At 40.4% G+C, this 16944-nt stretch overlaps 3 protein-coding genes across 3 annotated transcripts; all 3 read left to right on the top strand.

Moving 5' to 3' along the window:
- The first annotated feature begins 1884 nt into the window (after positions 1–1884).
- On the top strand, positions 1885–6755 carry LOC116384722 (arrestin domain-containing protein 3-like). Its single transcript, XM_031849646.1, has 7 exons — positions 1885–2336; positions 3138–3179; positions 3892–3952; positions 4225–4375; positions 4836–4932; positions 5012–5268; positions 5874–6755. The coding sequence occupies exons 1-7, from the start codon at positions 2075–2077 to the stop codon at positions 6132–6134; spliced, it is 1131 nt and encodes a 376-aa protein (XP_031705506.1). The 5' UTR covers positions 1885–2074; the 3' UTR covers positions 6135–6755.
- Positions 6756–7282: 527 nt separating this feature from the next.
- On the top strand, positions 7283–11048 carry LOC116384723 (arrestin domain-containing protein 3-like). Its single transcript, XM_031849647.1, has 6 exons — positions 7283–7620; positions 7713–7773; positions 7861–8008; positions 8116–8212; positions 9633–9889; positions 10594–11048. The coding sequence occupies exons 1-6, from the start codon at positions 7362–7364 to the stop codon at positions 10846–10848; spliced, it is 1077 nt and encodes a 358-aa protein (XP_031705507.1). The 5' UTR covers positions 7283–7361; the 3' UTR covers positions 10849–11048.
- A 1228-nt stretch (positions 11049–12276) lies between these two features.
- LOC116384745 (arrestin domain-containing protein 2-like) lies at positions 12277–15533 on the top strand. Its single transcript, XM_031849686.1, has 6 exons — positions 12277–12370; positions 12493–12553; positions 12661–12832; positions 12934–13021; positions 13114–13370; positions 13675–15533. Exons 3-6 carry the CDS (start codon positions 12665–12667, stop codon positions 13795–13797), a joined length of 636 nt encoding a protein of 211 aa, XP_031705546.1. The 5' UTR covers positions 12277–12370; positions 12493–12553; positions 12661–12664; the 3' UTR covers positions 13798–15533.
- The last annotated feature ends 1411 nt before the right edge of the window (positions 15534–16944 follow it).

Below are 16944 nucleotides of genomic sequence, written 5' to 3' on the forward strand. Positions count from 1 at the left end.
CTGTTAGGCTGAAGAGCGGACTCCCTTTGGAGGTTGTTGGGGGGGTTTCTGTAGTGTGGCGTGAAAGTGGTTAGAGCAGTTGTCTCGGGGGCACGTCCGAGGTTGCAAGTGGGTGGCCAGTTCCTGGTTGCTTTACCGGGCCTGCGGGTTTTAGTGCATAAGTACCCACCACAAGTAGCACCTGAAGACTAGGGGGAGTTTAGTTAGTCTCTGGTTAGGCAGTCAGAGGGCCATGGAGGCAGTGATGTTAGTTGTGTATGGGCTGCTCTTGCTGTGGTGTTAAATTCTGTTCCTTGATTTATTGAGGGAAACTAGTTTCTGGTGTTTCCTGATAATTGCATGTTTTGGTTTCTGGTTTTGTATTCTGGTGATCATGATCATGCTCTGGACTCTGTAACAAGAGCATTGCACAGCCTGTTGGGTGTCTGGGTATTGGATCCAGTTACCTTCCAGGTGGAGCCTGAAGACTGCTGCTGCAGTGTGCAGTAGGTATTCATGGTTCATAGGGTAAGCAAGAGGGTAATAAAAGGAGGGATGTGGTGAACAGGTTTTTGTGTTTGTGTGGTGACAGGCAAGTTGGTAACGGCCTGTTACCTTCAGGAACATAAGCGCTACAGCTCCTGCCTTGGTTGGGTGAGCTGAGTTGTAGTTGGGTTGCCTCTTTGCGCGTCTGTCAGAGGAACCTTTAGGCTACTACAGCTTAGCGCTTACGATAGTTCAGTTTGGTGCTTTCTGTTAGCTGGCAATTATGACAATTCCAGTTCTGGGCGTTCACCACTCGTTCATGCAGCTCATTGCATGAACTGGCCCTCGCAGGAAACCCTGCTTCGCCTCATGTGCTTCACCATATCTGTGTAATCTCTCTGGCCTTCCTTATCCACTCTCACTTAGATGCTTCTCCACATGTTGGAGTTGCTGGGTTAAAGAGTGGAGATTGGTTGGAGGGCTGGGGGGGGGATGCACTTTTAATCTGGAATATGAAATCTGTGAAATTTAAAATGTGTATGCAGTTTGTTGGTGGTCCTGGTGGAAACACTGTTTTTATGGAGGGGGTGTGTGACGACCCCTCCCTTCCACCAGGGGTCTGTCTGTTTCCTCTCAGGATGTCTTCCAGGATGTTAATCGGCCACTGATGGGCGACACCTGAGTTGGGTTGGTCCCAGCTATAAAGGCTGCCCCTCTTCTGTGGCTGGGCCTCTCTGCGCATCTCCTGTGCGGGGACCTGGCTGTTTATTTGTTTAGTTTAGGTCTGTTTGTACTTTAAATAAACGTCTATTTATTACTTTTAACTCGTCTTGTCTCCCTCATGTTACGACTTTGAGCCGAGTCGTGACACTAATAATTTGTCCATGCCCACTGACATGAATATAGCCAGAAATCATCTTAAAATAAATCCTGTGATCAAGTTAATACCATCTGCTTTACAAGCAAACATGTAACCTTATAGATATGTATACATTATTGTAAATAAAAACATTTTACTCTAAAAGATTAAAAAACAATCCTCCAGCAAAGTAAAAAGGATAATAAAAGACCTTATACAGAAAGCATAGAGTAAAGTAGGCTACATTATTATACAGTAAAAAAATAAAGGACTTCTAATACAGTAATACCAGCAAACCTGCTGATTATCAGCCTGTTCTGCTTCAGGTCCTCAGGCTTGGAACCTTGTCTGTACTGCATACTGTTTGAGACAAGAACGTGGCACCTGACACTTTGCCATAGATTTAAGTTTTAAGTTTGTTTTGAACCTGCCAGGGTATTTTCAGTTGTCTTTACATTACATACATTGTCAGTCATGTATGTCACGTTGCATGTCTGTTTTGAGTTATGCAGCCTGAGGCAACAAAGGCGTGCTTCAGGAGCCAAATCGTTTCATTGTATTCAACAAATAAAATCACCCACGGTGTTGTACTATTTGTGTTATAAGTCATTAGATGGTCGTATGTGTGGTCGGGTCCCTCCTCTGGACTATGACACACCCATCGCGGAAGTTAGAGGTGGTCTTAATTTACTCCAGTGTATGCACTTCGCCTCATTTGATATCGGGGATTTTCCGTGTTGAACACGCAACATGCCGACCACCGTAAAGAGCCTCAAAGTCACCTATAACCCCGTTAATGAGAAAAACACCTTTACCAATGGCGACTGCGTTTCAGGTGAGCTGACGCTGGAGTTGGACAAAGAGTGCACAATAGACTCCCTGTTGATCAAATTCAAGGGGAAAGCAGAAGTCCTGTGGACCGAGAGGTACGGTCAAACTACTGTGGTTTACCACTCCAAGGACAAGTACTTCAGCATCAAACATTACTTCATTCGAAACAAAGATGTCAAAGGTAAGTGCGTGATTAAATAACAAGGATTTAACATTGGTTGCTTTGCAGAAGCTTTAAACTGAAAGCTCGTGATCATTCCCAAACTGAGAGCGCAGCTTTCCTTGTGTCTTGAACTTCTTTTCATTGAAGGCGGCACCCTGTTTGCACGTTGCACCTTCTTTATCCTGACATGTAAACTATGGCACGACATGTGGAAGATGAGATATGCACAGAAGTAATGGTGATATGTGTGCAGAATTGCATACAAAACATCAGTGTGCAGTGCATTGAGCTGTGTTCCATTGTTTCATATTACATAAGAAAAAAAATATATATAACTATTTGTATAGCACCTTTAAAAACAGAGTTAACAAAGTGCTTTGACAGACAAAGCAGCAAAAAACAAGGCAATACTAATAACAGAAAGCTCAGCGAGACAGTTGGATACATTCAAATTAAACTACGAAATAAATGAAATAAAATAATAAAAATATACACATGCATATACATATACACATGCTATGCTAATATGATGACATTGTCAAATCAATTAGTCAGTAGACAATAAATTATTCAGCAGCTGTTTTGATAGTTGTTTAGGTAATTTATGTGCCCTAAAAATGTCCTCCAGCTCCTCAGTTGTGAGGATTTTTGTTTGTGAGCATTAATGTGATCATAAACTGAACTTGGATGTCTTCTTGGGTTTACAGAAATTGTGATGGATATTTTCTACGATTTTCTGACTTTTCTTAAGAACAAATATTTCATAGCTCAGGTAACGAATGTGTATTGCTGTTAATTCATTGTGCTGATTTTCTGCAGGAGGTGACAACCAAACACTACTGACAAACAATGGAGAAACATGTAAGTATTTCACAGTTGAGCTGAGGCTCCTATCCTCGGGGGGGGTAGTTCAAACTTGAACATTTGGGAGGATGTTTGGAGTGAACATGTTCTTTTACAGGTTCTAACCCAGGTTTGTTATTTTTATTATTAAATTATAGCTCATCACAAAAGTAGACCAAAGTCAAAAACCCTTGGGCCACTCATCACAAAATTTGCAGAACATGTCTGAATATTTCAATTAAATCGACCACTCCAATTAGTGCAAAACTTGCAGGATAGGTTTCATGATAATAGATAGATAGATAAATACTTTATTTAATGTTAAACCACATTTGTAAAACTATTCTCAAACCACCCAATTTGTGGCACCACCAGTATCAATACTTTCCGTCTTTCTGACCGTGGCTCAGAGGTAGAGCTTGGCGTCCTGCAATAGGGAGATCAGCAGTTCCCTTCCCGGCTGTAAATGGGTGTGACTGGAGATTGATAGTGTTCAAGTGGGTTGAGTGCTCGGACGACCGGTAAGGTGTTATACAAGTCCATTTATCATGGTCCTAGTCACTGAAGAGTGTGATTGATCTTTCTTTAGACAGAATTAAAACCGACAAAGGTGATTTTTGCTCATCTTTGTAAAGCCCAAAACTGCACTTCCTTCTGTAGGGCGTGAAAAGGGTTAGAACCTGCAATTGCCCCTTGCAGCTATATTTTACAATTTCTTGTTGCTTTTCAGACAGAAATGTTGTTGCCGCAGGATGTCATGTTTACCCATTCACCTTTCAGATCCCTTTCCAGTAAGTAATCATTCTTAAAGTCTTTCTCTCAGTTAGACACACACTTATTCTCTCCACACTTGATGAAAATATGGTACTTGCATATAATCTTCTAAAAAAACATCTACATAGATCAATCTCAGGTCTTGCAGGTAGTTTATTTTTTAAAGGTTTAATGAACTCATTTAGAAAAGTCAAAGGTTGTATTATTTTTTTAGACCTATACTGTCTCATATGTGCAATGCATTAAACTATGTCCAGTCATCTCATGGCCTTCTGCTCTTGTGCTTTAGCAATATGCCCTCCTCCTTTCAAGGCTGTGTTGGTAAAATCGTGTACTCGCTAGAAGCCAAGCTGAGCAGATCAATGAGGATTCCCACTAAAGACTCAACAAAGATCAACTTTGTGTCGAAGGAAGACCTGACCAGTGACCCTGAGCTCATGGTGTGTGCTTAGATATAAATCTGCATTCCTGTCATTCCAAATCTGCATGCATTGGTGAAAGCAGTTGAATGACTCAAATCCAGTCTTTCTTTAGTACCTGCAAGGTGCATTTAGCAATGTGCTTAAACCTCAACTGTCTTTGCATTCAGCCAACCAATACTGCCTAAACACAGCTTTAAAAAGGCACACAACATACCCAGTGTTGCTGGTGAATGATCACTTTGAGGTTATGTTCTGAAACGTAGATATTTTTTGTGTCACTGGTAGAGATGACATCTAGTTGTTCACCGGTTGAATCGACTCTATTGGCACTGCTTTTGTTTGTTTGGCTGGCAGACACTGGAGGTGGACATTTGAGACACCTGACTAAAAGATAATAGGTTAAGTGTGCTTCTCGCTCTCGCTCTCTCGCTCTCTCGGTTGTTGTTTAGGTGTATTAATAAATCGTGTCCTCTTTCAGACACCCCAGCACGAGTCTAAGGATAAGAAACTGAAAGTTCTCAACTCTGGAATGGTAGCCATGGATGTGAATCTTGAAAAAACAGGATTCTTCCAAGGTGACTGCTCTTAAAGTGATATTGACACTTGTTAGTGTCATGCCAAGGATTGTTTTGACATCTCTGGTCTGTTTTACAGGAGAGGGATTAAAAGTTCTGGCCTGCATTCAGAACAACTCTTCTCGCAAGATCACGCCCAAGTACTGTGTGTACAGAAAGCACATCTTCTTTGCACGAGGGAAGAGAAGAGTCAGTACTAAAGACCTCCTTAAAGAGGTGGGAGATCCCATTCTTCCGTCTGCTAACGAAAAGTTCACAAGAGTCATCACCATCCCATTTGATGCGGAGCCCTCCATCCTCAACTGCAGTATCATCAAAGCAGAGTACAGACTCCGGGTAAAGCCAACTTCACACTACTCGACTACTCGTCGCCAGGTTGCTGCTCACACTACACAACTTGCTGTCTTGTAACTGGGAGTCTTGAAGTTGTAGTTTTCACACTACATGACTGACCAGCATCAAGGGGTCACAGGGGATTTAAGAGTATAGATAATGCAACTCATCAAAAATTATGATTATATAATCTTTGAATTATGTAGCAGCAAGATTGAAAATGAAAAGTGAAGGGATATTGGGTATTGTTATGTCTACCTATCAAGAGGAGTGTCTCCTACAGCTGCACTTGGCAGACTCTAGGGCTGCCCCCTCTTACTCGATTAGTTAACTAATCTGTCATTTTGGTCTCCTTCGACCAAGATTTCTTTTGTCGATCAGTCATTTTTAATTATGAGCACATCTCTGGTAAACACAAGGATTAAAATGGTACTTTTGTGTGATTCTTTGTAGAGAAACTCCACAGATCTGTCGATTTTAAATTTAATAATTTAATAATTTTTGTATGCACACAGGATGTAAATAATCGTGAATGCACAAAATACATTATGATTATTCTGGTTATTAAACAAAATCCAACCATGTGACTTCAACCATATTTTCTACAGGTCTACCTCGATGTCAAATATGCCTCAGACCCGGAGATCAAATTTCCCATAGTTATCCTGCCGGCCCCTCAGGTTCCTGCTGTGCTGGCTCCACCACCTGCTGCTTCTGGCTTTGGATTCGAACCATTTGGGAGCACAAACCCACCAGCCTGGGGCATTGTACCACCACAACCACCAGCAGCATCCGGACCTTTGGATCCCCCACCTCCCTATGGATCATATGGAATGTACCCTCCTCTGACGGATTTTGGAAATAAATGACGGGACTGTGAAGATACTTTGACATTTTAAAGGCATGAAATAAAGAGATAGAAATATAAATTACAGTGTACGTTAATTTATTCATTCATTAGCGTTGCTAATTGTTGTTGTTATGATAATATATTCACTGCTCTTACAACGTTCCAAAGGACTATTATGCATTTGTTTTCTTAAAGAGAGATTTTTCTTTCAAGACTTTCTGGTCTGAGTGGTCTGGTAGAATCCGCCACTATCCGCTGCAATGAAGTGTAGCTCTATTTACCTCTATACAGGGGAGTGTCACGTAGTGGAATAATATTGATAGTAGAGTTGCACCAATACTGATATCAGATATCGGTCTGATACTGACTTACAGCCTGGATCTGGTATCGGATACCATTATTTAATAACTGTTCAGCAAAGATTAAACCGTACTTGAGTCTGGCCCCCAGCTACAAAGAGGAAATGTTGACTCCATATGAGCCAGCTCGCAGCCTCAGGTGGGGCTATTCTGGCTGTTCCAAATTCAAGGCTCAAAAAGTGTGATAAACTTGCTATAAACATGAAATGCTTTGGAAATAAACCATTTTCTCTAAACAATGTCACAGACTTTAATTCATATCTGCCTCTGGAACTAACGATGCCACCCAAATACAATAAAACAATTGGGATTTTATTTGTGGTGCACAAAATATTGAAAATGACATCTTTGAAAAAATCAGCAGCATTGCATCCTTCCAGAAATTTCTGTGAGATAATGGACACCATTTGAATATTTTTTTATTAACCTATATGCAAAAAATATGTATCCAAATGACTGGGGATTATAAGTAACCAGACCATAGTTTGTGTAGTCACAGACACTGACTAACTGAAGCTGATCCTCCGAAAGCTGGTGAAACTACTTTCTTTTAGTCTTCTGCTTAATATTCCAGGTCATTCAACTGTAATTTGCTTTGGACTTAAGTCCCATTATGTCAAATAGCAAGTGCAATATGTACAGTAATGGAAATTCGTTTGATGTGAATGGAAAATATGTCATGAGTTTGCAAAGCTGAATGTTCCCAGTCATTGTGTGCACATGTGTGTCTCTCACCTTTGGGCACAGAAGAGAAAAACAGGTTTGACCAGATTTGCATTCCTGAGATGAGATATAAACAGCGTGGAGCAGCTGGTCGGGGTTTACAAGCCTTGACTCTCCTTTTTGGAGATGATTTTGATTTTCCACTGTGTATTTCTTTGTGGAAAATGACCATCAAAAACTTCGCAATTGAATATGATGCCATCAACAGCAACAACACCTTCACAAATGGAGATACCGTCAATGGGAGAATCATCATAGAGGCTTCGAAGGAAACCAGAATCCAATCGCTTGTTTTTACAGCAAAAGGAGAAGCTCGGGTCAGATGGAGCGAATATTATGGACAATATCAACATCATGTGTACTGGGCCAATGAGAAATATTACGATGTCAAACATCATATCTTGAGAGAGGCAAGAGAAGATGGTAAAGTGTCAAATTAATACAATTGTTAACTTTAGACAATGATTCATTAATAAAATGCAGTTTAAGGACTGATAATACGTATTTGGTTCCAGGCACTGAGGTCATTGGTAAAGGAAGACATGTATTTCCTTTTTCCTTCAAGATTCCGGACAGGTACCAGTTCTTTACTTTATCTTTATTTTAAACTGATGTTTTACTTCTTTTTAGGTCATTTAAATTTTTCTATACTCTACTTCACAGGAACATCCCATCATCTTTGAAAACCTGCATAGGCAAAATTGTTCATCAAGTGAAGGCAGAGCTTAAACAATCAATGAAGCTGACAAAAGAGGCTAAAACCTACTTCACATTTGTGTCCAAAGCAGACATGGATATTCCTGGACTTATGGTAAGAAATAATTCATCTTCAAAACTGCAACTATTTAATGATAAATGTTGTCTAAGCAGAAGAGGCTGTTCTGATCTGAGGTGGGGGGGGGGTGTCTGTTCTCATAGGATCCCCAGTTTGGCTGTAAGGATAAATCTGTCAAAGGTTTTGGCTCTGGAAACATTTCAATGGATGTTCACACTCAGAGGATGGGATACAAGCAAGGTAAGAATGAGTCCCTCATCTGATGAATTTAGATTCACAAGCATTTCCTTGTACAGTAACTCGACACACAGAGCAGCTATTTGTTGAAGAATGTTTACACTACCTACATGCTTCGTCACGGAAACACGAGTTACAAAATCTTGTTTGGTAACAACTCACTCCTCTCTAAACTGCCAGGAACTGAGTGACACGTCGTCATGAGAATGACTTGATGCTGGCAGAAAAGAGCCTCGTTTATTGAGACTGCAGCAGTTCCATTCTTTAAAAACGCAATCTCATTTTCCTGTGCCGCTCTCTCCACTTGAGTACTTGGGCTGAATGTAAACTATGATAGGAATATAACATTGCATCTACAGACATTATTCCTCCAACTGCTAAAATATTTTTCGAGAGAAACAGCGAGATTACCTACCTGTGTGCTCTGGACATGCTGGGAACATAAGGGCGGCAGGGCACACATCCCTACACAGAAGGTGAAAGGTGTGGGGGAGGGTCAATACAGGTCCAACAGGTTTTACCTGTGGTGCAAGTGGTGCACTTTAAACTAACAGGTACATTCAGAGCAAAGTTGTATCAGCACCAGCTAGTTAGTCTCCATAAACGACCGAATAGGTAGAAAGAAAATCTTGTTAAGGGGCATCATATGAGACTGAAAGTTTATGGTCTTAATGATTGTTTTGAATTTATATTCTAAGGTTTTATCAGATACAATAAGATTGCATTGGATTTTAGTTTATATTTACTATAGCCTGACTAATATTGAATTTTAAGGCTGATACAATATTGATATTTGGGAGTCCGATAATGGTATAATTGGCTGATACATAAATATAACCAAATCACAGAAAACAAACCTATGACACGCTACAGTATGTAATGGTGACACTGTTTGACATTTCTGTACTACAAGTTCTTGTTACTGATTGGCGACATACACACTGATACGTGCAATAAGCTAATATCAGCCTGTTTTATTGTGAACTTTATCATTTATGAATAGATGACTATTCACATTGGAATGTGAATATAACTTTACTATTGCCATACTTGATGGCTGTTTTATAAAAGCAATAGCTCACTTCAGTCTGTGATATGTTGTGATTATATAAAGCAAAGTGATATAATCACAACATACAAAGGCCTGTGGTGAGCTTTTGCTTAAATATCTTGTCTGTTGACTGATAGAAGTTTCACAATGACTGGTCTTCATTGATTGAGTTTATACCATCCCTGATCAGCCTGGTGTTAAGTTACTCTTTAATGTTTAATAATGTCTTCAAGTAACAATATAGCACTTTTTTCTCCTAGGTTGTCATGTGGTCCACCTATCAATCAAAAAGAAACACACTGCGAGGGCATACACATTATCCTAATGCAGAATTGCAACTGCTGTCAAATACTGTTTGCATTTATTTTACAGGCGAGGTTCTCCAAGTCAAAGTTGAAATCAACAACAAGTCAACTCGTTCAGTGAAGCCCAAATTCATACTGTATGAGAAGAAGAGTTTCTTCGCCCAGGGTCGCAGGAGAGTTTCCACAAATGAGATCCTAAAGGAGAAGATCGAGTCTATTGCATCTTCTGGAAAACAGACCGTGACTAAGGTGATCACCATCCCCAGGGAACTACCTCCCTCCATCTTGAACTGCTCCATCATCAAGCAGGAGTACAGGCTGAAGGTAAACTTCATTATATTGTGGTCAAAAGCTGTGGAAGGTAATCCTGCATTTCCTCTTTCTGAGCCATTCAGCCATTCTGTTCATATATTGATTACTGTTTTGTTGGAATAGCGATGGGAAGCTTGTGGGCTTTTCCATGTTTCTGTTTTCATTGTTTTAATGTCTTATTTGTACTTTTAGTTAGTGAATGAGGTTTCATTTTTCAGTTACAGGTGACATAAAAATAAAAAAGTGATATAGTGATGTTATAAACAAATGCTTTCCAGGAAAAGGCATATTACTTATGCCATGATATGAAATATACAAAATGACAAAGGGACCATTTTCTTCACTGACTGTTTGTAAAATGACCAAGCAAATACTAAAAGTAACTTGTGAAAAGGCAGAGCACCTATTGAATCCCACAAACACCAGAGAGAGTGTTAACCTACAGTACACAAAACAAAACAAAGGAATACTGTAAGAAACAAAAGAAAGACACGATAACTAAACCATATTGACACAGAAAGTTTCCAACTATGTAATCCATCAAAAAACAACAACATTCTGAATATTAACATTTGGAGACTTTTAACCCATTCCTCACTCATTGTTCATAGTGTTTGCCAAATGAGTCCATTATGCACACAGTATGTAATACTGTACGCTATTCTGGTGATATTAAAAAAGATCCAACATTATAACATCAGCAATATTTTTCACAGATCCATCTAAATATCAAATATGCTCCGGACCCAGAGATCAAGCTTCCTATAGTCATCCTACCTTCCTTTGAGGTGCCTGCTATACAACAACCCCCTGGTGCTGCTGGTTTTGGATGTGAAGCGTTTGGGAACCAGGACCAAGCACCCTGGAGCATGAAGCCTCAACCCCAACCAGCACCCTATGCTGCGGAGCCCCCACCTCCCTATGGAGCTCATACAATGTACCCTTCTATCAACTATAAGAGTGCACTGTAAATACGCCACAGATATGGCTTTGCACTCATTTAACATGGGCCCACTCATGATGGACTGTTCCTCTTTCTTTTTCTCAAAATCTGCCGTCTATTACCCACAATGCAACTCAAGCACCAACACTTTGTTTGTAGATTGCATCGTGTTTTACCATGCTCATGTTTGTTTGTAGCTTAAGATGCTTTAAATCAAATGTTTTTCTTCTTTTGTGATAAAACGGCTGGTTAATAGTGACCATATAATTTTTTTTTGTTTCCAGTCATGCTGGTGCCAAAATTGTGTTTTTTTATTTAATTGTGAATTGATGTGTTATGTGTATACTAACTAGATTTTCATCAGCTGTCTTAAATGAAGGACATAATTACCGTTGACTAAACATACAGTAACACTGTACATGTTACACTGTACATGAATATGTATTGAAGATGTTTCCTTTATAAATTATAAATCATTTTCTAGTAATAGTTAGTATATACTATATTTTCTTAATCAATTAATCAAAAGTGAGGTGGCTATATATTCATACCTGTATATATTTTCATTTGGCCAGTAAAGATGGCTAAACTGTATCTTACGTTTCATCTCATAATTTTATTGATGTCAGTGTGTACACACCCACAGGCAAAATGAAATATTTTAACTAACTTTAATTGTATTACCACTTACAACTATATACATATGTCAATATTATGCATGAATTCCATTTTTAAAAGGGTTTGCGCCGTCTCGCAGCAAACAGAGTGTGACTATGCAGATTACCACCCTTAGAAAACAACTGCCCTCCATCTTGAACTGCTGCATCATCCAGCTATGGCAAGTTTAAGGTAAACAGCATTATCTTATGTCAATAGAAAGGTTGAGGAATGTGTACTGACTTTGAATCTGTTAGCACTAAGCCACCTTTTTAGCAGATGCAATTTATTTTTGACACCAAGTTCTCGATGTTTCTTTGACTCAATCTCTCAATTTATTTGGCCTAATTTAGCCTGCAAAGCTGCCGGCTAGAGTTACCTGTGTGAAAGTGACACCTGCAGCTCTTGATCACATGGTGTGACACAGATACAGCTTGTGGAGGAGTCCACTGCTACAGTACATAAGTCAGCCTTGCCTGATCCATGCTCATCGACGAAAGGCTCCACTTCAATACCACCGTAGATCAAGTCAAACCTGCTTCCAGTAAATGAATAGGAATTATTTAGCACAAAAGGAGGATCGTACAGTTTTCACTTCGTTATTTTTGGTAAGGTTATTTGATGTAGACTCATCATGACTGTTAAGCATCTCTTGGTGGATTACAACAAGGTGAATGAACGAGGCACCTTCTCTCCCGGTGACACCCTCTCTGGCAGGGTGACAGTGGTGACCAGCGGGGAAACCAAAGTGCAGTGTTTTTTGGTCAAAGCCAAAGGAAAAGCTAAAGTAACATGGCACGAAAAAGAAGGACAAGCCACAGGGACGCACAGGGACAAGAAGACATACTTTTATTTTGAGCACATTGTTATTCAGGATAAAAACAAAGGAGATGGTGAGTATTGTCACACTGTCTGCCAAAACAAAAGAACATAAAGCTTTTGAATTGAATTCATTTTTTATAGTCTTTAACAAATTTGTGAATGTTCATTTAACAAAAATATTTATTTTCATAAGGTTCAGAAATCATCCGCTCTGGGAAAAATGTGTATCCATTCACCTTTGTGATTCCAAATACGTGAGTGTGGAATATATATTTATAACTATATTTATGATAAACGCATTTCCTTTCCAGCTGGTGAAATAAAATAATCATTGTTATGTATTGGGCATATTTGCTTACAGAGATATGCCTTCATCTTACGAGGGGAAATGGGGCAAAATAACATATAGTGTGCGAGCACAGCTGACTCAGTCCATCTGGCTGTTCCACAAAACCAAGACTGGGTTCCCTTTTCTGACCAAGTCTGAGTTCCCCTTTGCCTCCAGATCAGAAATGATAATCATCGGACTAAAGGTATGGAATAGAGTTGCCTTTGTACTTGAATCCGTTTGTGCTTTTCCCACGTATGTGTTTAAAGATGTAGCTTCTTGATGGCGTATGTTTCTATTTGGTAGGAAAAACAATATGCAACCAGGATTTCATTTTATGGCTCGGCAAAGGTTGCTATGAATGCTACCTCTGAAAAACTGGCAGTAAAGCAAGGTAAACAGATTTCCCTAAGAATATATATATTTTTTTCTGAATGGCCTGAACTGAAACCTTAATGGTGTTATTTTCTTCCTAAATGTAAATAGGTGAAGCAATGGCAGTCTCTGTGGAGGTACTCAATGACTCTGCACGCACAGTAACACCCACATTCTACCTGTGTGAAAAGCAGACCTTTGTTGCTCAGTCAAAGAGGACTGTACACACAAGTGAAACCCTCTTTGGGACAGGTGACCCTATTGCAGCTGAGACCAGTCAGTCCACAACCAAAGTTCTGAGTATCCCTACACAACTCCACCCAACCTTCTTCAACTGCTGCATGATGAAGCTCGAGTACAGACTCAAGGTATTTATACGTATTTTGCCATGCATGATAACAACAGCACCACCACTTGGCTGTATGAGGAGGGAGGAGACAGAGAGAGAGAGAGAGAAAGAGGGAGGAGGCTTACAGGGGACAGCCCTCGTGGCTTGTCTACATGCTAATGATGGTTACATGTTGGACAAAGTGTCATATTACAGCCCGACCTGTTCAGTCTTGTTCTCCTCTTCCCAACCTGCTCTCTGAGAGCCAGAGCGAAGCAATCGTATACTGCACTATGATAAGTGGATACAGTACAGTATTATAAGTTGTGTTTCTTTGGTTGCAGGTCAGTCTTGATGTCCCAAGAGACTCAGAAATCAAACTTCCTCTGGTCATTCTGCTGGGCTCGCCTAAAACGCATCAACAAAACCCAAAGAGATCCATCTGGTTTCAAAACCTTCCTAGTTAAAAATATTCAATGGATCAAGAGCCAGTTGTGTTTGCATGTTTCATGGCAAGGAGCAACAGGACTCAAAACAATAACACAGAATAACTGTAGCTGCTTTTAATTTAGTTCAAACTACCTCAAGTGCATAATTCACTGTGCGCTCTCTTGTCCACTAGATGGAGATGTGTGTCACGAAGTAGCCTACCAGTAATACTTGATTCATTTGAGTGTTTGGACTTAAAACCAAGTACTCGCATCCTTTACTTAAGTAAAGTTCCAATACCGTAACGTTAAAAAATACTCCATTACATTCACACCTGTGAATGACATATTACCACCTTTGACATTATAAGATTAATATTGATGCATCTATATGACATTTTACTTTTGTAGCTGGTTGAGGTGGAGCTAGTTTAATACTTTATACACAGTAAGGTAGTTTAGCTTCATGGGTAAGAAAGATGAAAAACATATAGTTCTGCTACAACTACCTAACTAACTAACTGCAGAACTACCTAAAAATTGTACTTACATGTACTTGAGTAAATGTACTTAGTTACTCTCTACTACTGCACTGGAATATGTAAAAAGCTGAATTTGGATGTTAGGGGAAGAAGTCCTTTAATAAGAGAGTAAAGGTAAAGACAGGCTTCTTCTGTATGAGGTCACTAATTAATTTGAGCCGATATGAATAATTTACATTTAAGAAGTAATTCGTCGTCACGATCGTGACTGTTGGGAATGAAGAGACAAACAATGACTCAGTAAGAGAGAATTAGATGTTGGGGGTTTCTCACGCTCATCTTTGTCCATGGACTCATTTTGCAACAGAGGAAAAGTATTGAACAAAGGCACATTCACGATTCTAACAGTACATGTGTTACCCAAGCAGCAGTTCTTAAGTGAAACCAGGCCCATGTTCTTGACAGAGACTCAGAGATCTTTCCCTGCCCAGGAGGGGAAACATGTTGAGAGCTGAGCATTTTATGGTTGGGATCCATCCTGGAAACATTAGATCTGCCTATTGTGACACCACAGCCCACAGCACACCCACCTACCCAGAGAGAGAGAGAGAGAGAGAGAGAGAGAGAGAGAGAGAGAGAGGGAACAGTGTTTGGTTCTGACGCACAAATAAGTCTTCAGGATTTCACGTTCAGCCCACAAAACAGAGATTACTCACTACATTAATAACACAAACGCACAAGAGTAACCAACAAACGCAGGCTTCAGATCTTGCTGTTCAGGTGTACATGTACTCTGCACTGCTGTTGTGGGAATTGAAAAATGTTGCTCATATTTTAACTCACCTTTGCTGCAATTCACTTGTTATTGTGTGTTACTTGACCCTGTTAGAAAATGTATAAATATTTGAGTGGAAACACATCAAATGTAATTCAAATTGTACGTCAAACAGCTTTTATGTATCACTTATTGTAAGCGTCTGTAATAACTGTGATAGTATAATGACTATGTGGGTGAGGAGGACTGACTGACAGCCAATGAAATAACTCAGCAAATGTTGGAAAAATAGAAAGTACAGGATCTAAAAGCTGTTTGATTAAACAGCACATCATTTGGTTTTAAGTAGCACACTATACAGTGCAGATCATTAAAAAAAAGCACCTGCATGAAGATATCTGCAAAGCAGCAGGGTGGTTCCTAAATGAAATAGAAGAGTGACTTTCAGTGGGATTCGGTTTGACGCTGAACACAGTGAGACAGATTCCTCTAATGCCTGAATCCCACACCTGCATGAAGACATCTCCAGAGCAGCAGTTTCATGTCATTCTGTTCATTTTTGGCAGCAGCCATGGTGTCGGCTGTGCTGTAGCAGAGAGCCTGCCTGGTAACCAGTCTGGCTCTGTGTACAGTGTGCATGCTGTCAGCCAGCCAGCTCCCTCCCTACACGCACACACACACCACACACACACACACACACACACACACACACACACACACACACACGCCATGCTTTGGTTTTGGAGAAGGGGTAGGGAGGTGTGGCCTTTGGCACCTCCCACCTCCGTAGCCAGAGCTAGCACCATGACAACCATGCGGGCCTGCTGGCGACTCCCTGTCTTCATCGGCCACGGTTGCCATGGTAACTCCCCAAAGGGGCTCCCGCAGATCAGCGGGATGGCCGTCCAGTTGACTAACCCTCTCCCAGCTGGAGAACGGCTGAGAGAGCCTGCAAAAGAGCGGAGTGAAGGGGAAGGGAGGGTATGTGGGTATGTGTTGGTGTGTGTGTGCGTGTGTGTGTGTGTGTGTGAGTGTGTGTGTGAATGTGTAGGATGGCAGAGCAGAGCCTGAGGAGGGAGAGAGAGAGAGAGAGAGGGAGAGAGAGGAAGAAGAGAGACCTCAGAAAGAGACACAGGAGACGGCTAGTCGAAGCTGCTGAAGCGGCCTCTCTCTGCTTACATACCGCCTGATAACAGGAGAGAAAAGCTTTGATGAAAATACACGTTATGTTTAACGCTCGTCACAAATATTTCTTAATTCAATTAATTGTTAATAACTCCTCTCTCGGGATAGCATGGGAAGCTTTGATCCAACACCCTCCTTTAACTCATTGTGTACATGCTGATTCAAATGTCCTCCTCACCCTTTTGTCTTTCTCTCACCACTGAGACATAAAGATCCTTCTACCAAAAAGTGAGGTTTCTATCATCTTTCTTCCATTTTTCAATCAAGTCAGTGACAACTATCACGTTCTGAGTTTGGACCCAGTAGAGTGGGGCCACAGATGGCTCCGTGTAAGTGGTGCGGTTGGAGAAAGAAATGGCATTACGAGGTCCGTTGGCTGCAGAGTACTGAGGGGCTTTCTCTACTCTCTAATTGCTCCAAGCTGTGTCCCCTTGAAGGCCCAGAGACACACACATTTCCATGTGTGTGAAGGACCAGGAGCAACCAAAGCTGAGCCTCATTTAAACCAGTGTCAATTAATTTAATGCTCAGATTTTATGATCATATTCACATTGTTTTCCCTCTTTGATATTAACGATGATGATGTTATCCATGCTTCAATACCACACACACAAAGAAACAGGTGATTCAGTTCAGTACATCATGATGAATATTTTATTTTGGAAAAGGAGAGAGATAAACTTCCCATAGTAAACATTTTCTGATCTATTGTAAGTGCAGAAAAGTTTGATTTCTTCTTTTTCA

This window comes from Anarrhichthys ocellatus, unplaced genomic scaffold (genome assembly GCF_004355925.1).
Source record: "Anarrhichthys ocellatus isolate YVR2014 unplaced genomic scaffold, GSC_Weel_1.0 scaffold9, whole genome shotgun sequence".
NCBI lineage: Eukaryota > Metazoa > Chordata > Actinopteri > Perciformes > Anarhichadidae > Anarrhichthys > Anarrhichthys ocellatus.